This window comes from Hetaerina americana, unplaced genomic scaffold (genome assembly GCF_022747635.1).
Source record: "Hetaerina americana unplaced genomic scaffold, ioHetAmer1.1.p SCAF_97, whole genome shotgun sequence".
NCBI lineage: Eukaryota > Metazoa > Arthropoda > Insecta > Odonata > Calopterygidae > Hetaerina > Hetaerina americana.
In genome coordinates this window covers 229,060-255,709 of record NW_027287616.1, presented here as the reverse complement: position 1 = coordinate 255,709, position 26,650 = coordinate 229,060, and the positions used below count along the sequence as shown (strand labels likewise).

General features: G+C 39.1%; 2 protein-coding genes across 3 annotated transcripts in view; one reads left to right on the top strand and one right to left on the bottom strand.

Annotated features, from left to right (window-relative positions):
- LOC139699875 (solute carrier family 35 member E1 homolog) overlaps positions 1–18,041 on the bottom strand; it is a 31,650-nt gene extending 13,609 nt beyond the window's left edge. The window contains exons 1-5 of one of the 2 annotated variants that reach the window (XR_011703615.1): positions 17,542–18,041; positions 17,251–17,459; positions 16,888–17,013; positions 13,554–13,796; positions 5,655–5,873 (exon numbers count right to left, since the gene is read on the bottom strand). Coding sequence is in view for 1 of the 2 variants with exons in the window: in XM_071598301.1 (XP_071454402.1) it covers positions 5,721–5,873; positions 13,554–13,796; positions 16,888–17,013; positions 17,251–17,459; positions 17,542–17,884 (1,074 nt within the window). In the remaining variant the exon portion in view is untranslated. Of the gene's footprint in view, positions 1–2,749; positions 5,874–13,553; positions 13,797–16,887; positions 17,014–17,250; positions 17,460–17,541 lie in introns of those variants that run through there. The other variant, XM_071598301.1, reaches the window with a different exon arrangement.
- Positions 18,042–18,336: 295 nt separating this feature from the next.
- Positions 18,337–26,066, top strand: LOC139699876 (pre-mRNA-splicing factor ISY1 homolog). Its single transcript, XM_071598303.1, has 7 exons — positions 18,337–18,439; positions 18,560–18,582; positions 21,852–22,015; positions 22,092–22,295; positions 23,251–23,400; positions 24,467–24,606; positions 25,251–26,066. Exons 1-7 carry the CDS (start codon positions 18,437–18,439, stop codon positions 25,491–25,493), a joined length of 927 nt encoding a protein of 308 aa, XP_071454404.1. The 5' UTR covers positions 18,337–18,436; the 3' UTR covers positions 25,494–26,066.
- The last annotated feature ends 584 nt before the right edge of the window (positions 26,067–26,650 follow it).

Sequence of the window (26,650 nt, the reverse complement as noted above, 5' to 3'; positions counted from 1 at the left end):
AGTTATCCGCACAATGGATAGGACCGTATCTAGTCACTAAGGTGGAAGGGGTGAATGTAGTAATATCTAGACAGGGCAAATGTGTGAAGGTACACGCGAACAGATTGAAACTGTTTTTCTAATGTTTTGCAGGAACAATGAAAGGGATCGCCGCCGTGCTGATAACGACAACGTGGATCTTTTATCTGGTGGCGGGATTCGATTATACGGTTACCAACATCCGAGTTTCCCCTGGGTTATATTATGAGCACGAGGGAGAAGCTCAGTTATATCATTCTGAGTGGAAGTTAGTTCGTTACGTAGATTTAAAAAACCTAAATGAACAGTTTAATCAAGTAAAACAGTATGTCAGCGCGACGGAGGGATTTTGCAATAGATATCAAAATACCTCCTGGGCAAGTCTAACAGACTGCGCGACCTTAATACAATATGCTCCGCACAAAATAGAGGAAATCGAACAAATTAAGGGAATGATTGCGCAGATAGCTAAACCGACTGAAGAACCGTTAAGGATCAAAAGGGGAATTCTCAACTTTGTAGGAGAATTGGGAAAGGTATTGTTTGGGACTATGGATGACAAAGACGCTAGCTATTACAGCGAAAAAATAGGGAAATTAGAGGAAGAACAGAAAGACGTTTTGCAATTGGCTAAAGAACAAATGACCGTAGTTAAGTCCACCCTGAAAACAGTGAACACGACCATTCGAGGGTTGGAGCGGAATGAGGAATCCCTGATGGAAAATTTAAAATCAGTAGAGGAACACATTAGTCAAGACGAGGGAGAAATAAGAAGGAAATTCGGGATAGTTTCTGTAATGATCACTGTTAACAAACACATGATCCAGCTGAATAGGCTAATGGAGGAAATAAGGAGAAGGTATGAGGTACTGCTGACCTCTATTATAAATGCACAAAAGGGTATACTGCAACCTCACATAATAAGTCCGGCCGAAATAGTAAGGATAATGAAATCTGAGGATACCCAAATACCTAAAGACCTATCCTTACCCTATCCTTCGGGTGTGACTATAGGCAGTGTCTTACTAAAAATTGTGGAATTTGATGTGTTTGTAAACCATAATGTGCTGGCCTATATCCTGAAGATCCCGCTGACGGATCGAGTACAGTTCAATGTGTATCGTGTGATTCCCTTTCCTATAGCCTTAGGATCTAAATTTATTTTTATTTAACCGGAGAAACCGTATATTTTTATGGATGTTACTAAGCAGTATTACTGCAAAATTTCCCATAGTGTGTTCGCCAAGTGTAAGGTAGTGAGTGAGCATTGGAGGATGTGCAAGCAAGAATTCCCCGTGCATTCTACCCACTTCAGGGAAGAATGCGAAGCTCAACTACTACAACCCATCAGAAAAATACCTTCTGATTGTTCTAAAAGAATTGTAGAGCTAAATGAGACCCTATGGACCAAATTAGATGGTAACGAGTGGTTATAGCATATATAACGAGTGTAGCACCAAAAACTGAAAGATTAACCATACTCTGTGAAAATGAGGAAGCCACTGATGTATTGTTAAAAGGTTCGGGTTAATTGAAATTCTTGAACAGGTGTAGAGGATATAGTAACGATGTAATGTTTCAAACTCAAATACGTGTAGCCTCAAATACCACCAACAAGGATGTGATACCTGATCTAAACATTATATATGACTGTTGTGAGGACGATGGGGTCAAACTAAAGTTTGAACAAGTGAAATTGTATGCACCACTTAAACGTGTCACTAATAATTTAGAAGACTTACAATATGCTAGCCATAAGGTGGATGAAGTAGAGAAATTAATATCAGAACAAGAATGGAAACTACACCATTCTGCCAGAGTGATGCATCTGTCCTATTTAACCATTTTAGGATTAGTGGTGATTGGATTGATGATTTTACGTTACTGCTGCAAATGTTGTCACAGATGTTTTCCAAACCATTTCAAATCCTGTAAAGAATGTGAATCTTTTAAGGCCATAGTGTTTAAACCAAAGTTTGTGAATAAGGTTAACCTGTCTGATGAAAGATTACCTCAAATAGAAGAGGAAATTGAACTAACTTCCAGTGTTGTGCTACCATCCCCTGGGAGAGAGAGACGATCGGTTTCCGAACCTGCCCGAGGGAAACGCTAATGATACAGAGGAAAACACCCGGAGATAGGTGTTTCCTCTTCTCTTAGGAGGGAGGTGTACTGATCGCCGCTCAGCTACGATGACAGGGCAAGAGACATTCAGACAGAGGACAGATATATATCCAAGTGACAGGACAGCAGATAACCAGCGATATGGTGGGAGAGATAAACCATTCTCCCCTATTGCTATGTATCCAAGTGTTGACATATATATCCAAGTGACAGGACAGCAGATAAGAAGCGATATGGTGGGAGAGATAAACCATACTCCCCTATCACCAGACACGAGGATGGGTCAGCAGGCCAAAGTTCACCCTGGAGCGAGAGACCTTGCACTCCCCTCCCCTGTTTTCCTTTCACCCCATCTCTCCCTACGGTGGATGAATGTATTTAAACGCCCCAAAAAGGGAAAGAAGGGGCATTCTCTGATTATTAGACTTTTAGCTCTTGGACGGGTCACGTCAGACCCGGAGGGCAGCCATTGTACTCTACCGTAACTCTAATAAACTCCTTGTTGATTCTAATTTACTTTGAGTAATAACTCTTAAGTGTCCAAAGATCCTACCAGAGATTCTTCGCAGCCACTCGAGATGAATCTCCTCTTCCATGTCTGACCAAGAGATCACGAAAAGATTTCAGAAAACGTCACTGAAATGTACAGAAAAAAGGAAAACTGGAAAAAATCTACGCGTGTTAGTGCAGCATTCAACATATTACCTCAAGTACCTCATAAAATGATTTCATAATACTTTTGCACAGCTGATAGTGGAACCAGTTAGTAGAAATAACATGATTTAACGATCACCAATAAATGAGGCATAAATAAATGGGAAGTTGAACTTAAGGACAAAAACTGGAGCATGTGGAATAGTTTACCTACTCACAAAAACAGCAGGTAGATAGTAGAGAGTAAACAGTAGGTAGCTCCAGTTTTTGTCCTATAGTTTACCTATAAGACAAAAACTGGAGCAGTTGGAATAGTTCACCTACTCAAAGGGATTTGGACCAAAATGGTCCAAGTAGTAGAGACATACGAAGAAGAATTACAATAGGCAAAGAAGCTTTCACAAGGAGGAGGAAATTGATGACAGGAATATTGATTACAGATTTTAAGGAAAGGTTGGTCAAAACATTGATGTGGAGTGGAGTTGTGCACAGCATGGAAACTTGGTCATTGAAGCAGAATGGTGAAATGGACCAAAAGGAAAATAGACGAGGAAGCGCTGGGTATAGGGAGGGGAGAGGAGAGAGGATTTTTGGGAGAAATCATAAGGAGGCAGGAAAAATGGATGAAGGGCATATTGACTGGCAGCGGGATGTTGATGACTGTGATAGAGGGGAGAATGTTAGCAGAATTAGGAAGGGGCTGGAATAGGATATGGATGTTGGACGGGATGAAGGGAAGAAGGAAGTATATGGAATCAAGATGTTCTTACTATAAAATAGGATGCTGGGTTGTATCTTGCTAGGAGAGACTTTTGGTTCAAGGGACATTTTGGGCAAGGGAATTGTTTGGTTGATGTTTCCATCCTAAACCTACCTTTGCTGGTACATTACCTATATTAATAATAAATAAATACAGAACAGGAGCTCAAATCTAGAAATCACAGAATGATTCCTGTATTTTAAGTCTTCAATAGGGAAAACCATGATGTAGGTACACATTTTAAATTACACATATTTATGTAAAAACCAACAATGATGGGAAATGCTTGCAAAGATCAAATTAAAATAATTTCATCAGTCTTCCTAGAGTTATTGTGACTTAATTTGATTTTTGCAACATTTTCTTTTGAGCAGTACATTTAGTCTGATGTTGAACACCCAAATCTTGAATCATCACTTTCACCAAAAGAACAATCCTCATTTTCCCTAAACATGCCACTCAATGATAATTGTTTCACACGATCCACCTCATTTATTGACGATCAGTCCACAACACCACAAGGCAGCAGTTTCAAATTGGAAGGACTATTTCGGTGACAATCATGAAGGTATTTTGGACTGGATGTGTTTTGCAAGTCCAGATATTTGGGATCCTGAACTGCAACTGGGTAAGAACTACTTCAGGGATTTAAGTAATTTTATTCTTTCTATAAAAACATTCAATAACTTCCAATTAAATTTAAAAAATAACACCACTGACTATTTATCCCTTGCGTTGACACAATAACAGGATGACGGCAAATATCCATGGACAAAATTTCAGGACATTTCGAGACTAATATCTATTATTTTTCCATGTTGTTTTATTCTACAACTCATGTTATACACATGTTCATGAGAACATAATAAAAATGTTACCTTGCACAGAATCAAGTCTGCAGTCTACTGAGAACCAATTTCTTCATTAAAAGAAGTGGACTTCATTTAGATTAAGAGTAGTACTATCCAAATTATGACAAACATTTCCATGAAGGAAAAACATAGGTAGTGAACAATGGTAGGGTAAAAGTCTTTGAATATTGCCACTGGGCTTTACAGTTTCAACGGCATAATTATGGGAGGAAAGTGCACTCTCCAATACTGAACTTCAATTAAAATTAATTGGCCGTTACATACACATAAACAAATTTCATTCCATTGGGACAATTTCATAATATTCCAGGGCATATCCAGGGTTTCCAAACAGATCTAAAATCCAGGGAAATTCCATTTTTCCCACCGTAGGGTAATCATATGTCTCACAATGTTTATAAATATTAAAATACATGTATAATTGTGGGTGAGAAGAGAGATCAAAAGGCTTTTCAAAAAAACTTACAAATTATTTCATCCTGCCATCTTAAAACAGAAAAGCAAACAGAGGTGAGATTGCTCGCATTAGATCATGTTTAATAAATGAATATCCATGGATCATCTAAACATCAACACCACCGTCATTTTTATCATAGAGGTCAATAAGAGGGGCTATACTATGCCAGCAAAAAGTACTTATAATACGAGACAAAGCTCCAAGTGTCTGACTCGAGAAAAAATATAGAATTTGTAGAAACAGAGATTTGCAATACGTAAGAGTCTGCTTCTGCTTCTAATGTTTCCCAGGCCTAATAATCTGGGCGATTCGAGATGAATGCTCATGGAAAAGTTTTTCAGGTTGTCCGATGACAGATGCCGGTCGGGCGGTTGGTGAACCACTACTTTCAAGGACACTTCCTCCAAGGAATTTATTGATCCGTGCCGGCAAGCACCACTGCCAATGCCCCATCTCTTAAAAAATCACAGCTGAAACCAACCAAGGGCTTTCAAAATGGCCAATGTGAGTAATAGAATTCTTACTAAGTTAGGTAACTGTACTTTATGATACCCTTGCCATGCTTGGATCATAGCAACCACGCTGAGGAGTTCTGGGATGATTCTCTTCGAGTTCAACAGTTAACTCTATAGTTATTCGGTAGGTGACAACTTGGGATCATATTCACAAACTTGTGCCATCAAATGAAGAGGGCACAACCCCTAAGGGACACTGCCCCCTCTCGGAGAGAAGCAAGACTCTTAGAAAATCCAATGGCAGTCCCACTCACCTCTCAACGCAGTCCATCACAAAATCTACACCACCACTTGATAGACACAAGGAAGAGTACATCTGCTTAGACAAAATACGGCTTCCTACCATTGGCAACAATGCCTGCATGACCATTGTGGGTACCGTTCATCGTGGGAGAAGAAATGAAGCCAGTTATGTTCTTGGAAATGGGTAGAAGCACTTGCCTCTTCTTTGCCTCATTAGCGTCATACTTTGCCTGTAAAATGAATAACACATTATCATTCCTCCTTTTATTTAAATGACTTAAAAACAAAAACTCATTGCATATTCATTTCCCACGACACATTATTAGGGATGGGATTAATGGGTACTTCTTCTTCTGCCATTGGAATGGCTTGAGGGAGTGGCAGAGCTGCCCACAAACCTATTTTCTTAAGAGAAAATATTTTCAGCAAAAGACTGAGACCTGTTATGACTAAACAAATAAAGGTATAATTTGAATGAACAACATCAAACTGTATGTTCACATGAATATGACTTGAGTCTAAGAGTATTCAGCAAGAAATTTTAAAACTTTAAAAGCTATCATAACAATGGATATGATTACAGTTATTTAAAGGGTGCTTACAGTTTTCCACACCATTCACTGCTCAATTGGGGTCACGTTGACTAACGAGAGCGGGAGAGAAAAACTTTGATTCGGTAGACTGTTTACACTTTATTGTGTCTTATCATGACTGGATCTTTACTTCTTGAAATTTAGAATCTTAACACATCAATAGCATTTATTTTCATACTTATTATTAAGTGAGATAGCAATTTTTAAAATTTTCACTCCTGCCATTTAAGTATGATTATACCATGCTCTTTTCACATACATGCACTCTAATGAGTTAACTGCATTATTCAGCTACTTTAATAAAATACAATTAATCCTTTATTTGTAGTTTTGTTGCACAGGCATTTCGCTTTCCATGAAATGCAAAATTTCTGATAGAATCAAGAGACATTACCAAATCTTTCCATGAAATGCAAAATTTCTGATAGAATCAAGAGACATTACCAAATGTATACTTACTATACTTTTAAGAAACACATATACTTGGAACACATATACCCGTGGATTATGTATGCTTTCAATACCCTCATCATAATATTATATTTCTTCATAATAACTATTTTATTTTATGGTATTTAGTTCATACATTTCCTACAAATGTATCATTTTTCCTTAACGATTCTCACGGACCACCTGCTAGTAGGATTGCTATTTGATAACTACCTTATTACTATAACTCCCTCTTTGTGATTAGAACGCAAAGAATGTCCATTCTTTTCTTTGAGGTCCTTCTTGACTTCCCAACTAACGGCTGTCTTGTCTGTTGTGAAGTTCCTAACGAAGTTGTGCGATGTTATTCATCTGTAGCATTTCACTCACAGTGGCTTCCCTGTACGCCACAGTCTCTCGAGGACTATTGCTATGATGCTATGAAAACTAATTACATGCCACCTCGATGTGACTCATTGCTGGCTAACCATATCACTAACAATGCCCAAACCATGCTTAATGCAATTATAGTATGAAACAGTATTTAGTTTTGTAAAGATTATACTTACTAATTAATCACACCTGGGAAAGCCAGCATTTGAGTCCTCCAATTTTTTTCTCAAAATCAGTTTTTCAAACATTCAAATGAAGAAACCTCAAAAAAGTAAGTAATTTTTTATGAATGTATTCCCGGCAAAGAAAACCAAAACCATATTTATCACCCTTTTATTTATCGGCGGTATCAAGTGTTGAGTTCCTGAATTCAATGGTTCGAGCCTCTACTTCATTCATGATCACCGAATAAATAAACGCGGCATTCAGTGTTAAGTTCCTGGTGAGTTTTCATCATGCCTCAAAAACCTCATGATTTAGTAGAAACAGTTCATAGGCAGGCATCACATATCAGTAATCCTCAACAGTTTGAAGTTCCTCGCTTGCTCTTACTGACACAACATGATGAAATTATGCATGCAATGCTTCCGACACACTGATGATGATGGATCTCTGTTCACTCTTTAACTTCATTCAATGCTGACTCATGCCATGAAAAACATCAAGCATTGTCTGTTTCCCCCCAAGTACCATTTAGCATGCGGGGCTTCCTTTGAAACATTTTGCCAATAGTACCACCAAAGAGATGTAGCATCCATGGCAACTTCCTTTCATTTGGGAAAACGAGGTCTTTACTCTTGTGCATCTCGCTACTCTCTACGCATACTTCTACTGAGATATGATCAGGAATGTCAGCCACCTTCAAAGCAGCCCACACAAGTTCTTCACAAGCACCAAGTAAGCAAACACTAGCTCACTGTGAACTTGAGAATGATTAAACAGTCAATTACTGAACATAAACCACCACCGTTCCAAATTCTGATTTTGCAAAGGAAATTTCCTAATTACTATATTGTACTGGAGGTTGATATATTATTTCCTGCATGCATTAAAACCTAATAAATTGAATTTCAATTCTTAAGATGCTGTACATTATTACTATGTATGAAAACAAATTAGGCCTGATTGACTTCAAAATGTAGTTTACTTGGAATTCTAAACCTTAAAACTAGATGGAAATTGAACTAATCATTTAAGGGAAAGGGAGGTAGCAAAAATGGATTGCTCAGTGAATGGGCGGGGTAGACTGTATGAAGCATTGGCACGCTTAATTGACATTGGAAGAGAGAAAGCTAAGTGAACATTAATAATAATGATCTTTTGTTGTCTCAGGCGTAACTTTGTGGAATTTGCATAACATATTGAAATGTAATGAAATAATTGACTTTGTAATTCCACACACTTTATTTAAAAACACACGACCCAGGTTTCGACGTTGAACGTCATCATCAGGTGGTCCTCATAGAAGCACGCTGGCTATATATACCTTCTGATCATAGGAGGGGGGGGTTGGTCAGAGAGGGAGGTCGGAGGGGTAAAAAGGTTACAATGTAGCTGGGAAGAAAAGAGAATTACATTTTTGATTTAGAAGAGTGGTAGGTCTAGGAGTGGGGAGTGGGAGGGATACAAAATTTCGTTGGCAAGATCATCTTTCCAACGGACACATTTCAAAATTTCTAACTGCTCCAAAGCATTGAGCCTTTGACCTTTTTCTTCAAAATGAATAATTTTTGTCACAAAGTCACTTTTGTGATCACTTTCGATGAGGTGTTTTGCAAAGAGGGATGTTATGTTCTTATTTTTTACACATGTTTGGTGTTCTTTAATCCTTTCTTTAAATTTCCGTCCTGTTTGTCCAATATACTTTGTGCTACAATCCGAGCACTTTAACTCATACACTCCACTCCTCTCGTTTTCGGGGACTTTGTCTTTAGTGTGAGAGATCAGGTTCTTAAGGCATGAACGACTGTAAAAGGCACATTTAATTTTTTCTTTAGGTAAACTTTTAATTACTTTTTGAGAAATAGTCCCAAGATATAGTATTCTCCGCCATTTGGCAGTGGGATCTTTTACATGTTCGGGGTTGTAAATGTGGCTTAAGGCTATTTTTGTAAGTTTATTCCGGTAAAGTTTATTTATTAGATCTTCTGAATACCCATTGTTTACTGCTAACGTTTTAATTACATTAAGTTCCTTATTTACATTGAATTTTGACATAGGAACTCAATGTAAGGAACTCAATGTAAATAAGGAACTTAATGTAATTAAAACGTTAGCAGTAAACAATGGGTATTCAGAAGATCTAATAAATAAACTTTACCGGAATAAACTTACAAAAATAGCCTTAAGCCACATTTACAACCCCGAACATGTAAAAGATCCCACTGCCAAATGGCGGAGAATACTATATCTTGGGACGTGTGTTTTTAAATAAAGTGTGTGGAATTACAAAGTCAATTATTTCATGACATTTCAAATAATGATCTTTGTTGGTCACAGATCTGGTATTATGACTCTCCATTAGTGTCACTTTTAAGCTTTAACCACAAGGCATGCACAAAGTGTACTCAGACTCTGTTTGAATCTTTGATGTACATAGTTAAACACCCAGTTTATTTAGTTTCAGAATGAAGCCTGTACTCACGATTGCATGTTTACTGAAACTTGGTCAAGCATTAAAACTCAAACAATCTGAATACTTGACATAATTGATACTTAACGATTGTTGAACTTCATTTTTACCATTATAATCATACATTTTGAACATAAGTTATTGGCATTACTAAAGACAATGCTTATCAATTAGCAGGAAGAATTAACAAGATGAATGACTAACCAATCTTTTTATATTCATATAAGTATGATGGAAAGCCATTTAAGTGTCTCTGCTGCTGTTGGATGACTATGTACTGCAGCACACTCCGAAGATTTGAAAAAATGTGAGACACTCTTTGTAGATTTTCACATCTTGTGTGTCATCTAAGGGGACAGTATCATCAGCTAACTTAATAGCTTAACTCATTCGCTTGTTGCTGCAGTACTATCATAGTTTTTCAAGAAATATGGCATGAGGGAATATCATGGGTTGTGGTAGCCCAGGGGTAGAGCATTGGACTACTGACCAGAGGGCCCAGGTTTGATTCCCAGGCAAGCCTCTATGGGAACACACAGCTCCACCCAAGCTGTGTGATTTTTCGGGTGCCATATCTTCCTGAGAAACTGACCGGCACAGGAAAAGGAACTGGCCCCCCTACCCTGATGTGTGAATTTCACACGCCGTATAGGGCTTAGTACTGGGTGAACTCTACCATCACCTACCAAACCGACCTTCGGGTTGATTACTGTGTTTATGGAGGGAAAATCACATCAATCATTGGTGGATGGATTGAAGCTGGCATGGAATAGGCATCGAGAAATTGAGTAAGCATATTTGGAGGCATTTAATAATAAAGCAACACTGAATTTGCCCCTTGAGGTATGTAGTTTGAATATTTCACTGCTGAAATTGCAATGTAGTTACCCTCATGGCGTTGTAGCATTAGGCTCTATGTTGACACTTCCAATGTAATTGCTGATGCAGAAGATACCTCCACTTTCATGTTGGAGCAATTCTACCAAATTATAAAATCGAGATTGAACAAGATTCAGTTTTGCGCAAAATTACCATGAAACCCCTGGATTCTTTCCAATCACCCTTCTGAATTAATCCGCTGCTTGAATTTATCCATAATTATGAATCATAGTCAGCTACATTTCTCATAAAATATTAGTAGGCACATAGTGTGTTTTTGAAGAATCAGGCAGGGCAAATTATATCAGGTTTTGGAACCATCCCTGAAAACCTCCCTTCAAACATCTTCAAAAGCATTTCCAACGCAAAAGTTTATTTGCATCATAGATATTCAACTGGGTAAGGTATGTCTTTGGCGGACACGACTACGTAACAATGCAATGATAATTCCCTTGTCTCTCCCAGCAAAACACAACCCAACATCCTGCTCTACGACAAGTCCCTCTTCATCTCCGTGTACTTCCTTCATCCCGTCCACATCCCTATCCCGTTCCCACCCTTTCCCCGTTTGCCTGACATTCTCCCCTCCATCACACTCTTCAACGTCCCACTGACAATCTAAACACTCTGCATCCATTTTTCCTGCCTCCTTTGGAGCTCTCCCAACATCTGGGTGCTTGAGATTGTCATCAATGTAATGTTTAGGGGTTAGGTGCAAGAAGTGACGATGAAGTCTCAATCTAGCCCCAATGAAGTCGTTAAATAACTAAACAATCCTCTCTTCTCCCCACCACCATGCCTCGCAATTCCTCATTTGCTTTCCTTTGAAAATAAAAGGAAAGTTATTGCTCTACCTGTGTTATCACCATTGATTTTTACCCAATTAAAAGAAGATCAATGCATTTTATTAATAAAAGCTCGATGCCCTTGTTTGCATTGCCATTTCCTGACTTTTAAGAGTCCTCGGATATTTACAAAATCACCAAGAGTAGACACGAAACTCCAAGGCATGAGATATAAACAAAAGGCAATCTAATTGCACATTGCTGACAACCTTACATTAAAAATTTGATATCCAATAGTTTCATATTTATCAATTAATAAATATTCACAACATGATCTTTTAAATTTAAGAGTCAGTTGGCTGATCTGTAAACTAGCAGAGGCATTTAATAATAAGTCATGATGGCGGTCTTTAGGAGCACTTAACATTCCGTGCATCTTTTCAAAGATTATGTTCATAAGAAAAAAAGAAATTAATAATAATACATATTAGCTGATGTCATACTTCCTGGATGCTCTTCTCAATCTCAAGCATGGAAGAAGATCTACATTTCAACTGATATAGAAGTAATTACGCATTGTGGCACCAAAAGATATCTCATCCAAACAAATAGTGTACAATGCAATGATGACATTTCTTTTACACTTCCTGACGTTCAGGCGGAGGCAACATGCTTAACAAATTGGAATAAATTTGTCACCAACCAGTAATTTCTTTGAACCTGGCAAAACAGCACATTTCCCATGATTTAAAAACAACACTGTTGCCTCCATTCATTACTGATTCACTTGCCCTGCTGCCATGGCAGCCAGTAGCACTATTAAATTAATCACCTGATACTGTTTCATACTTTCTGTGCCCTCAAGACATACACTGAGCCATCAAAGCAGACATTTATATGAATACTAGTCCTGTAATGCCGGTTCCAATTACCACGGAAGTAGCCCCTCCATTGACGGGTGTACTGTAGCCGCCGTTATTCATAGGGCCAAGTTCAGTTTATTTCTTGGTACCCCGTCCGATAAATATGCAAACTGAGGCCATAAAAACTTTAATTTGCAATATTTAGTCTACATCTATTTTGTTCCCTTTTTCAATGTATTCTCAATTCGTCGCTATGCACTTATTCCATCTTCTTCTTTTCATGCACTGTTAATAAAGCACCCTTGGAAGTCCTCCTCGGCAGTTAGGAATTTTAGTTGTCTCATCGTTTCTCCCTTTATTGAGTCTTCCACATCTTCCCAGTGAAGTCCCCTCATTACATTTTTGCATTTAGGGGGAATAGGAAAGGTCGCAGGGGGTGAGATCTGGCAAATACGGAGGATGATCAAGGATCAAGGTCATTGAATTTTTTTGCCAGCAACTGGCAAACAATTAATGCTGAATGTGCATTGGTGCACGTGGTCATGGTGAAGGGTCCATCCACCACGTTCGGTTGAAATAGTGTGCACTGTCGATTTTCCTAAATTCAGTTCATCAGACATCATTCGGACAGTTTTTCGACGATCGGTAAGGACAAGGGACCACACACGATCAATGTTGTCGCCAACACAGGGGGTTGAAGGTCGTCCCGCCCTTGCATCATCATCCGTGCCATCCTGTCGCCCATCTTTAAAACGCCTAATCCACTTGAAAACTTCTTTCAGACAGTTTTCTTCAGATAATTATCATCATAAACAGCTGTCAACATTTCCGTTACTTCTTGGTAACTTTTACCACTGCACTTCACCAAAATACTTGATGTTGATTCGTTGCTCCGTGATTTCGCCAATTTCCATTTTCCACAAACAATAGAAACAAGGACAACTGAAACTAACAAAACTGGTATAGCTCAACGATCCGCCAAGCACCAATGGCCCGTTGAATCTCAGGCAAACTGGCACTGCTAGTGGGCGGGGGCTACAGCCCGCAGCATAGCCGGCAGATGTCACCAATTCGTGCATTTAATGCACAGACCACATAGCCATACAGTTTCCCAGATTACTCCGGTGCCCAGAAAACATAAAGCCTGGATTTGGCTCAAAGTATCAAGAGGACCCCAAAACACAGAACTACAATGCACCAGTCAAATTGTTAGATTTTTTTTCCACTAACCTACGGTATAATAGGTAAACAACTAAGGACACCATTATTATCAATTACTATTCAAAATGCCATATTTTACAGGCTGGATGAAACACAAAATAAAATAATTACGTACCTTATTGTAGCAAAGGACTCCAAAAATGGCTAAAGCCATCCCAACAACATTGGTCATTGTAACAGGGTTTTGAAGAAGAAGGAGAGATGCTGCGATGACAAATAGCCGCTTGGATGCAGATGCCACGGCATAGGTTAATGGGGTGACAAGTGAGAGCACACTGAAGGCCACAATGTTTTGGAACCAGTTGAGAACTCCATCAAGGAAAAGTAGGAGAACTACTCGATATCCATTGTTCTGGAACTAGATCAGAAAGGAGAAAAATTCATGGAAAACTTATACATTAGGATGAGCTAAAAAATATAATTTCTTTAATGCAATAACATAAAGGTTCATCAAATTTTAACTTGCCAAATCCCAGATGTAAACACAATAATACTTAAATGTGGTGAAAGGAAAATTACATACACAAAAACTGTAGTAACTCCAATGCAATATTATTTCGATGACATACATAATGAAATCTACCGCCAAACTTCTTCTTTTCGCTCATCTATTTTAAAGATAATAACATTAAAATTTTTAAATTACTCACATCTCTAATCGGTTTCATTTTCACAGAATAAATAAACTTAGTATTTCTTCACACACACAAAAAAAGGATTCATTTTCATTCATTTTTCAGAGATTTCAGATCCTAGTTTCACTGCATCCCAAACAAGGCAAACCCCAGGCATGACTCCATTGAGGAGATTGAAACTGATAGCAACAAAAATTATCCCAGCCAGAGTACATTGAAAGGCTAATTCTTAAAAAGTGGTCTTTAAAAGAGTCCAAGTCGTTCTTTCCTCCATTAATTACTAAAACTAAATAAAATGGTCCGCAAAATTTGCTAAAATTAGTAGTTGGGGAAGGCGATTAACAGCCGAGGTCATTTGCAACAATTGGGGGGGTTGTGAGTAATATGGTAAGGATAGCCCGCTCGGGGAAGAGAGGGTGTAGAGAAACCCAGCACCAGCAATTGCCTGCTTCTAGCACCAAGAGGTTTACAGTTTCATGTCCCACCCAATGGACAGACATGGCACTCACCCCAAGGGCTCTCCTCCCAAGCAACCCACTCCGGTATTGGGATACAACTGAAAAATCCGACCACCACTGGGATTCGAACTCAGGCCTTACATTAGCCACCACAACATCCCAATTCCCATTTGTTACCATGCATCCCTAATTGTTATATGCACAATCAATGCCCTCCCATAAGGTAGAATGAGCTTTAAAATCTCAGTGAGAGAGAAGAATGACATTGGTAGATGTCTCACAAGTAACTCCAAACTGCTTCGAGGCCCAGGGTCTCTCCAAGAAATACACATTACAGAAAATATGATGCTCTCGAGTTGAAACTGACACCAAAATGGCCCTGAAGGGCATCTCTAAGGTTGCCCTGGAGGTTTAAGGTCCTACCAGATGGCCATGGACAATCCCTGCCCCCTTCTAGTTTATTGAGGTCTACCCTTCCGTTTGCATTCGCTGGTTTGACTTCCATTTCCATAGTCTCTCTTGCGTTCCACTTCCTCGGTTGGCGTGGATGGCAGGGAAGGATCGCAAATAGGTTGGTGCGTCCAGCACACAACGCTTTCCACGCAACTCAAGATGAATCATTTTCCCATCATTTTGATTTGCACCTTCTTGCCTTCCTCTTTGACTTTTGAGCATTCATCAAGGAGTATGTTGGGGGCGGATGAAAAGACCTCCCTGCATTGCAAGGGGCACCCGGGAACTTTTTTAACCACACCTGGTGATGCAGATTTTTCACATAACCTATGACATGATGCATCGAATAAAAATATTTTGCACAAACAAAGTTGCACTTTCTCATGGGACACATTGAGGCTCAGAGAAGCCTAGTTCTTCATCATGTTTCTTCTGGCCTCGGCTCAGACGGGATGGTTGTCCTTGGCATCGCACATGCTTGTGGCCAAAGCGCTGGTAGTTAAACGATCTTTTAGGGTTTGGAATGAATGAGCAAACCGAAACAATTTCACAGCCGACCTTCACCTTGCACAGAATCTTCTCCATGGTCAATGTTAATACCAATGAGGAAGTGTTTATTGAGTATCTGTAATGCTTCACAGTGACCCTGAGACGACCCCATGAGAGGCAGATGAATTCCTTTGAATATCCTCCTCAACTGGAAGGTTATCATGCGAGATGACTCTTTTCCTCACGTGTTCATAGCCCCCTGGGTCTCAACTTTGGCTCCGGCATGCACTAGAGTTTGTCAATGTATATTGCTGGATGTTTTGATAAGGAAGCCGCCCCTTTAATTTTTGTAAATAGAATGCAATTTACCTGGGACAGGAGTTGAAACCTAAACGTGGATTAGAACTGGGATCACTTTTGTCAATCTTTCATTTTTGCCCAGAGAGCTCTTTATCAACTATTTTCTACATACAAAAAACCATCTTCTGTGTCCAGATTGGGATCTTTTCGGTAAGGAAATTGTACCAAAAACATTGCACCACACAAAGTCATCAGGACTAATGAGAGGGGCATAGCATACCGGTCATGGTGTCAGAGCATGCGGCCTCAAAATCCATAACACTGACGATTACCCCCATCAATCACACACTGGCCACCAATACACGGCAACTTGGAAGCCGGTTGGCTGGGTGAATTATAGCTTCAGGCCACCCATTTACCGAAAACCTGGGGTCAAAGGAGGTCACTCGGCCTCCCTCCTCACCCTTACGGCATTCAAACATGAGCAACGCCAGGGTGGACCACAGGCCATGTAACATCGCTGCACAGAGACAGTTCGCCCGCTAGACTGTCCAGACACATCCCTCGCTGGCTCGTATTTTTTTGGGCAGCCTCCCCCCAGCCTTTAATGACAAGCAGGGAGTTGGCGAGAGTGTTCACCATCCCCTTTCCTACAGGAGTGGCATTAAAATAATCAGAAAAAATTAGGAATCACTTTCTCTAGAGAGACTGCCCAGAATTCTGAGTTTGGTCATGAATGTTTATTGTGAATTTCATTTTGTATTTATTATGTCACATGGCCGCTCTGTCACTCATAAAATATCTCAATTCTCAGACACCCGCAGAAATACATAAATCATCTTCCGGAAACCAACACAGCCTACAAGTACTCCAGTCTCCAAACAGTGGAAACAATTTGAGTAAGTTATTTCCTTTTCCTTCCTAAGCCATTCCACTTGGGTCCAACCCCCATTACCTCTTTCTCAACCATCGGGCATTACATTATGGTGATAACAACCAAAATCCACCAAAGTACCAGGGCAATTGCTTAATATGCAAATTGCTTAATATGCAACCTCAAAAATGAAAACCTAATACAACTAAGGGAACATGATTTTCCAATTTTTCAACTCACCAACATTTGTTCTTGTATCAACGACTGCAAATCTAATAACATCCAAACAGGAAGGAACATTATTAGGGCAAGTCGACCTAGGATATGCAACAAACGTAAATGATGAACTCCTGAATCTCTAAGTACCTGAAATAAATTATGAGAGTTCCATGATAACCACAGCAATGCTATTAAGCAATAGAGTTATACCCAAATGGATTCAAATTGTTATGACTACAGGTCACAAATATATTTTTCTCATCAAAAGCAATGATAAACAAATTTAAGTCATGCAATAGTAAACATCAAACGAATTACCATGATGGTTGGAAAACAGCATTAAAATCCAAAAAATATTTCATATTGATTAAACAAAATTCTTACCTTCTTAGAAAATATATTTTGTAACGAAAAACCCAACGTTGCTATAAGTGCACTAACAAGACCTATAACATCAAATGAAAGCTCAGTCATCGTAGCAATTGCTACACCAATAATAATTGGTGCAAGGGAAAGATACACTCTAAAGGTTTGTTTCTCCTTAAGAATAATTCTTGATAGCACCACAGTGAAGAGAGGCATCGTGGCTTTCACTGCAATGACAAATTTACATTTATTAAGTTAACGACACACATGAACCACATGGAAAACAGTGTAATCACACATACTGCTTACCGGTGTGCGCATAAGAAACTGGAACTTTCCATATACTGACATGTGAGAGTACCGATGCTAAAAATTTTCCCAGAGCAAGCGGGACTATCATTTTGAGGTAGTATTTCCAACTTATATCAACAAATTTCCTAATACCCCATAAATTAAAGAAAGGACCTGAATACAGTGTTATTGATGAAAATTGAACCATAGTCACTGTTACAGGGTAAGGGAACTCACTAAGGAGCATTTTCCCTATAACATTATTACTAGAACTTATTATATACCACAGTATGCAAAGCGCTAAAACTGTCAACACTTCTTTGGTATGTTTCTTTTCAGCCATGCTGGCATATGTCATCATGAAGTTGGTAATACTAACTGCACATAGCTAGAAACAATACGTTATGCCGAAACAACGCACGTTGAAACAACGATGATGCAATACGCGAGCGACAGTGAAAAGCTTTTCATTGCAAAATAATATAAATCACGAATAAAATCACTACAAAGCACAGAACTCAACAATATAAAATTCAAGCATATGGAAATAGGAACACACACATCGCTTGCAGAAAGTCTGTTCGATATGAATATCGATTGACATTAACGTGAACACCGAATATATGAAAATCTTCTCTCTATACCGAATTTCAATTATATCGATTTTTAAATTACAATTAATCTATATTGAAATAAATATCTGACAGATTACATTCCAGATGCAAAGAAAGTATATCCAAAACCAACGTTAGGAACGAACGGAATGGACTGACTTTCGATATAAATTTGTGGCGTGTTTATGATTCCGTCGATTCTGCCGTCGGAACAAAACATTAGCGCTTGAACTTCACAGAAGTACTTCAGCTCCTCGTCCTTGGCTGCTTGTTAAATAAATCAAATAAAGACGTAAACAATGGTAAGAGCTTTCCCTTCATTTATTTTATCTCAATTGCGTGATATTTACCCTAATGTCTGAAACATATACAATGGTATCTGTGGGCAAATAATATTATATGCATTTCCATTTATTTAACAGGCCCGTAATGCGGAAAAGGCAATGTGAGTTGAAAGCTATAGCTTCTATTTCTTTTAACTATATATTACAAAGTTTTGCCTGAGTATACTGGCTATGTAGGATGTAATAAGATCTCAAAACAGTTTTGTTAGCGTACATAAAACCGAAAAACAAGAAGTTATTAGCCATATTAAAATTATAACATTAAACTGCCGTAGCATTAGAAACAAAATATCGGATATTGAACATATTTTTGTCAGTACAAACGCAGACATAGTAGTTGGAACGGAAAGTTGGCTCACGGGAGATATAGCAAACAATGAGGTTTTTCCAAACGGTTTCACAATTTACAGAAGGGACAGACCAAATAGGTTGGGTGGGGGGGTATTCATTGCAGTAAAGTCACATCTTAGTAGCCAACGATATGAATGCGACGTAGATGACATAGAAAGCGTTTGGTGCAACATTAAGGACTACAACGGCAGAAGCCTATACGTGTGTTCATTTTATAGACCCCCAGATTCTAACACAGATGTCCTACACAAGCTCGACGAACAAATATCCACTATCAGCAGCAGACAAAGCAACAGTATTACTATAATCGCTGGTGACACAAATCTACCGTCAATTGACTGGGACAACTACTGCGTAGGAAAATCTGCCAAAAACAGAGATTCATGCCAAGAACTCATTCATATATTCACAAAACACTCCTTAGAACAAATTGTTAAATCACCAACACGGGTCCCCAGCATACTTGATACCTTCGCGACTTCTACGCCCGAAATCGAAACAAACATTGTTTTGATGGACGGAATCAGTAACCATAAGGCTATTTTTGCGGAGTTAAAAACTAAGTTGGCGAAAATAAAAAAAGAAAATCGTGACATATACTTACTCAACAAGGCAAATTTTAACGGACAATGGGAATATTAAAAAAAAATAATTTCCCGAATACAAGACTAAAACACTGACAATCGATACAGAGAACGCTTGGAAATATTTCTTAAATATTTTACATGAAGGAATGAAGACGTTCATCCTATTCAAACTTAAATGCGATAGCAAGGAACCTATATGGTACCACGGGGAAGTCAGATCGGCATTAAGAAAGCAAAGAAGACTGCAGTCGAATCTTAAAAAGAGTTTAAAAAGTGGCGATATAATTTATATGAATACAACCAAACAGCAACTAAAAGAATGTCGTAGTAAGACGAAAAGTAGTATGCGCACAGCACTACACTCTTTTAAATATAAAATGCTAAGCGAATATCTTGAGGAAAATCCAAAGTCATTCTGGTCCTATGTTAGGGAAATACAGGGTAAACGTCCCACTGTTCACTCTTTGAAGACGGAAAATGGAGAAATCATTACAGATAGCATGAAAAAGGCAAATATTTTAAACCATTTTTTCCAGAGCGTCTACAACAAAAACACAAACGCACCAAACGATCTTCCACACCCACCCGGGGAACACGAGTGATCTTACACTGACCAAGCAGGGAATATTACATCTGCTCCGTATTATCAAAGCAAACAAGGCACCTGGTCCGGAAGAAATACCTGCTAGAATATTAAAGGAATTAGCTGACGACATTGCCCCATTTTTACATATTGTTTTTCTAAAATCGATAGAAGAAGGCTCAGTGCCTCGCGACTGGAAGCTAGCCCATACAAGCCACATCTATAAAGACGGCGATAGGGATAAACCAACCAATTACCGACCCATTTCTTTAACATCGATCTCTTGTAAAATATTGGAACACATTATTGTCACTAACATTATGAGATTTCTTGATAGTAGGGAAATACTAATCCACAACCAGCACGGATTTAGGAAAAGCAGATCTTGCGAGACACAACTTGGTCTCTTCATTCACAATATACTTAGATCGGGAGAAAACAACACACAAGTCGATGCAGTATTCCTGGATTTCAAAAAAGCCTTCGACAAAGTCCCACACAATAAATTGTTACATAAACTTAAATACTATGGGATCAATGAGAAAATAATTAATTGGATTAGAGACTTCTTGTCAAACCGCAAACAAATAGTAGTCATAGATGGGTTATGCTCAACGGAGAGAGATGTAACTTCGGGCGTCCCCCAGGGAAGTGTAATAGGGCCTCTTCTGTTCTTAATATACATAAATGACTTAAGCACACACGTCAGTAGCTATCTAAGGTTATTTGCTGATGACACGGTGATATACAGGGAAATAAGGAGCCAACTAGATCGCGAGCTACTCTCTAGAGACTTAGACAATATCTCGGAATGGTGCAATAAATGGGGATTAACACTTAATATAGATAAGTGTGCAGTTTTGAAATTTTGGAATAAAGGAAGCGAGGAACAGGATATAAACTACAAAATAGAGGGTTCAGTATTGACTACGGCCAATGAAGTTAAATATTTGGGGGTTGTTCTAACACCACGCCTTTCATGGGGAGCACATATCAGGACAATATGCGGATCAGCTTTAAAGAAACTTGGCTTCATAAAACGGGTGGTGGGGAAATGTAATGAAAAAGTTAAAGAGAGGTGTTATTTTGCTCTAGTTAGACCTCATTTGGAATATGCCGCAAGTATTTGGGATCCATGGGAGAAAATTTGGCAAAAAGAATTAGATAAGTCCAGAGAAAATCCGCTAGATTCGTTAAAAATTGTTATGATAAAAACACAAGTGTGACAGGTCTCTTAGGGGATTTAGGCTGGGAACCACTTGAAGTGCGGAGAGAACAAGCGAGGCTTAGACTTTTAGAAAGGTTCAGAACAAACGAGTTTAACTATGACACTGAAGGAATTATAATGGCCCCACACTACTTAGGTAGATCAGACCACAACGATAAAATAAGGGAGATAGATTCCAGTACAGATAGATACAAAGTCTCATTCTTTCCCCGAACAATCAGAAATCATAATAGCAAGAAACCGAAGTCACTTTAGAAATATTAAAAACGTTGAATTTACGAGTAGGAACAAAATTAAACACTATAGAGTTGTTAGGTATACTTTCAGGTGCATGTGTATATTAGTTGGTAGTTTGAGTGTTTGCATGTGTGTGGGGTGTAAGTGTTCATGCATGAATGTATGCCATGTTTTTTTTTATATATCATTTTGTCGTTATTGCATGCGTTTTTTTTTCTTTTTCTCTTCTAAATTACGGGTGGTGTCCTAGCACCCCCCGCCACACGCCCTTGCGGCGGCTTGCGGGGTATTAAGTAGATGTAATGTGATGATTATGGTGTACTTGGATCCAAATACTGACTATATCTATCTCTTAAATGAATGAAACTGCATATTTTTAATTAGGACTACTTTAGCGAGATGGAGGGCTGCCCAAATACAAGACCAAGGAAAAGACAAGGAACGCAGGCCATATCTTGCATCAGAGTGTTTAGATTTGGCTAAAGCCGAAAAATGGCGTATGCAGATTATCAGGGAAATCGCCAAAAAGGTTGCTCAGATTCAAAATGGTTGGTATTCCACTTTGTTGTGTGTGTTAACGTAGAGAAATAGATCAATTATAACACTTTTTATTCGTACTTCCAGCTGGCCTGGGTGAATTTCGAATCAGAGATTTAAATGATGAAATCAATAAACTCTTGCGTGAGAAAGGCCACTGGGAGGCCCAGATACGTGAAATAGGTGGCCCAGACTACGCCAAGATTGGTCCGCGGATGTTGGATCACGAGGGAAAGGAAGTACCAGGCAATCGCGGATATAAGTATTTTGGTGCCGCGAAAGACCTTCCAGGTGAGACAAATGAGATGGAATCAGTGTTCGGATGGTAAATGTTGATGGGGCATTGATGTATCTCTAATGAATTCATATTAGTAAATTAAACCATAATAAGTGCATTTGGGTCTTGGTAAAATGGGTGAGAGACTCATTTGGCAGACTGAATATTAATATCTAAGTAAAAGTATACTTTTAAACCACATTTATGTAGTCTTTAGAGCTAGTGAGTCGTTTTCAATTGAGAGAATTGAGAATCTCACTTCCAAGGTCGAACCAGAAATCAAATGCAGGAATTGGGTTTAGTATCTGTCTTAGGCATCGGAAGAATCTACTGGCTGACAACAGACTAATTTTACAATTGTTTTCAAACCCCCTCACTATTCTCAATTCCTCATTTTTTCAGGTTTTGATTCTGATCCTTCTTAAATTCCAGAGTTGCCTGAACTTGACCCAACGTGCACATGTTGGTACCCTCTTTTCAATCCTATTCCACAAAGTGGTCAACTCTATCTTCTAAACCAAAAAATTAATCTCCCTGAAATCAACACAGTACATTAAGTATTACTTCCCTATTTGCCTGTACATTCTGAAAACCCTTTGACGTAGTATAAGATCTAGGGCCTGCTGATCGTGAAAACAGTTAACTGAGCTTGGCCAACAAAGGCAGTCGTCTTTTCTGTTGGATTGTCCATGTATTTGACCATGTCTCCTCAATCATGACATTTTTCTCTTTGAAATTGACACAGTACTTCAAACAGTAATCCCTCCATTTGCCTATGAATGCAAACCCTATGCTCATGACTTGAGCATAACATCCAGGGCCCTCTGCACGGTATTCACTACGAGATAAATGCAACTTAGAAAGCCAATTGGTTCCTCAAAAGTATAATTACCAAATATCGTATCTATGCAACAATATATGTATTAATGCACCATTATTCTAAGCAGATGTCCTCTTGTTTTATTGTAGGTGTGAGGGAACTGTTTGAACAGGAGCCACCACCGCCCCCGAGGAAGACACGAGCCGAGCTCATGAAGGACATTGATGCTGACTACTATGGCTACAGGGATGATGACGATGGAATATTGATCCCACTTGAGCAAGAGGCCGAAAGGAAAGGTTTGTCTTCTGCTCACATTGATCACTCCAATAATATGTTTAACACACGTGGTTGGTTACTACACAAATTGCCCGTTCATATATATTCGATGTTTGCAGGCATAACCTTGTGGAAATCCATTATAACTGAAGTAAAAAAAACAATGCATCTTTCCTCCAATTTTTTTTACATCCATACATTATTACATTTTAACAAGCAGCAAGAGAGATGGCAATGAGTTGATACATTATCGCCTGAAATGAACATCCCTGGATTCATTCAATGTATTAGTTCCCGTCTCAATGTAGCTCGAATGAGCAAATTAGAATAATTTCAAATGAGTGAACTCGGGGAAATATCTAAATTTGTTAAAAAATGTATGCTGCATTTCTACTTTTTCATTTTTCTAAAGCAATAGCAACAGAGCCATGAGAAAGCACCATTTGTCACATCTGCCTAATAGTTGGATGGAGTTGGATCAAATCACTTGGGGTGGGTGGGGGAGGATCCATTGGTCCATGCTCTTGCAGGTTTCCCAAAAATTCCAAGTTTTTGAAACACCCTCTAAGCTTAGCCGCGAACCCAGTCTCGGTGCACTTCAAGCTGTGGACGCAGCAGCAGATTAGTCATTGCAAACCGCTGTGCGCCGACCGTGTCCTGAAAAAAATGGAATCGACAATCGAGCAATGTTACACGATTTAAGTTTTTAATAATTTTTTTGTGCTCAACTGAAAAAATCTCTTGAGGTGGCTGACAAAATGATTGGTGAGGATTATGGGGACTCTGCTATGGAGAATTTGAAGTGTTTGTGCACATCTGTTTTAATAAATTACGTCAGTTAAATAATTGCATCACTTTCAGAATGCACCCTGTATTTCTGTTTCATTAGAAAAATTGTCAAATTGATTTCTTCAGCCAGATTATTAAGTTTGTGGATGTATCTGATTTTAGCTTCAAGGTTGTATTAGTTCGCCAATTAAATTTCTGCTCTGCTCTGACTATGATCCAACTTCAATGGAATGGGCGCTCAAATGCCAGAGGTGCATCTTGTGCGGGAGTCTTGATTTCCATCCTCTTGTTGTTCAGCCATGGCCGAGGCGATAGCCGTGTGGAAGGCCAAGAAGGAGGCACTGCTGCAGGAGGGGGCGGGGAGCGAGGAGGGCAACGACGAGGAGGCCTTGGAGGAAGATGAGGAGAACATATACGCTGTGGAACCAGATGGAGAGGTGAGCCTTTTTCAAGTTGGGGGACGACCTCAAGGTTCACTTGATAACCATAGATGTCAACATGCAATGAGTTTCGGAAGGTCTATCAAGTACATGTGTCCTCTCAATGGAAAAATAATTTCAATGCGGTGGAACGTATAATTTGCCTCATAGAAAGTTTATTTGTGCATAAAAAATTTGTTGCCACCTAACAAGAAGAGACATGCTCTGCATTGCTTAAAAAAAAAAGCTGCTTTTCATTGCTTTGACGCACTGACAGTGTTGATTATTCTTAGAAGTTATAATGATTATGTTTTTCATTTAAATATATGCCAAGTCGTTATAAATTTGTAGTTAATTTTTGAGATGTATATCAAAAGGAGCTTTCATTGAACGATTGTAAGTATGCTATTATAATTTAATACATTTCTTCCTATTTCTAAATCCATGCCCTTTTGCTAAAAAAAATTATCACATTGAATGTGACAAAATGTAGAAATTATATTTGAAAAAATTATTATAAATGATATTCCGATACATAAGTCTTATAATTTATTATGTTCAACCAGCAGAGTTTTTGAAACCATAGCACTTAGCATGTACCTGTGTTACTAAATGTGCATCTCAAGCTTTTTGAGTGAAAAGTGCTCTTGTGTCTGCTTCAGTCGGAGGACGATAGCGTGGATGAGGAGGGGGAAATGGATTCGATGGACGGGCCGTGCGTCAGCCAGCAGCAGCACCGTGCCCGCTTCATGGCGCACGTGCCGGTGCCATCCCAGAGAGAAGTGGAAGCTGCACTGCTACAGCGCCGCAAACAGGAACTGCTTGAACGTTATGCGAGTGATGACCTTGTGCGGCAGGAGGGGGAGGCCAAGTCACTTCTTGGCATGAGCACGCCAAAGTCATGATGGCCGTGGCAGTGTGTTTGGGACGCGTGGATGAGATGTGCCCCCTTGTGTTGTGCCGTGGCTGGGCCACTGGACCTGCGCCACATTACGTGGAGTGACCTTAAAGAAACACTCGAGCAGAGTGCGCAGAGATGGGTGACCTTCAAGCTGTTCTCATTCTCGTGAAACCAGTTCAAATTTCACTCACTGTTTAGTATTTTGTACCTTTTTTAGCAGCAAGAAAATCACTGCCTATTCGGGGTGTTCATTTGATACAATATAATTAAGGTATTTATTTAACCCTGCTCAGAAAACTCAGGACGGTCAAAATAAAACGAATTAAAGACTCAACTAAACTCGCCAACAGCAAGTGCAATAAATACTTGATAACAAACGAGGAAAGGCCGAGGAATTCAATGTGCTGGCTTTACTTCTACGAGGGTTGCCATTTATATTTGGAGCCTAATTATGAAAAGACTGTAATTTATGGTTGAAAATAACTTTATTGTTTATTGAAGTTCTCTCCATGATTATCAATACACTTTTGCATGTGTTCGAACCAATTTTCGTAACACTTTTTCCACTTTGATTGAGGTACTTCCGAAGCATGGTTTTTTTAAGGTATCGACGGCTTCTTCGAGCCCCGGAAAATGGTTGCCACACAACTTTTTCTAAATAAACGGGAATAAAAAGAATTTATTTGGTATTAAATCAGGGCTGTGAGGAGGATGACCCATCAATTCGACATTTTGGCCGGTCAAATGGGTAGTTGTTTCCGCCGATCTGTGAGAGCTTGCGTTGTTTTCATGATGAAGAATGATCCTTCGTTGCCGCTTCTTTTTCCGTATTTCACTAAGCACTTCTGGCAAGCAAATGGCTCGTACACCATTCGGAATTCATGGTTGCTCTAACAGTGCAGTTGCCACATGTCTAGCTATTCCGAAGAAACAGGCGATCACTTTTGTTGGATTTGGCTCGTCTTGGAAGACCCATACAGTGGGTTGCCGTTTTGTTTCCAGCTCATGCTCATAAAACCAAGATTCCTCACCTGTGTAGATGTTATACACACACAGCTTTAAATGCACCGTGTTTGAAGTATTTGTTGAGCATTGCTTTGCACCAATTGACCTGAGCATCGTTTTGATCTCCGAACAAACGCAAACAAATTTATTTCATAG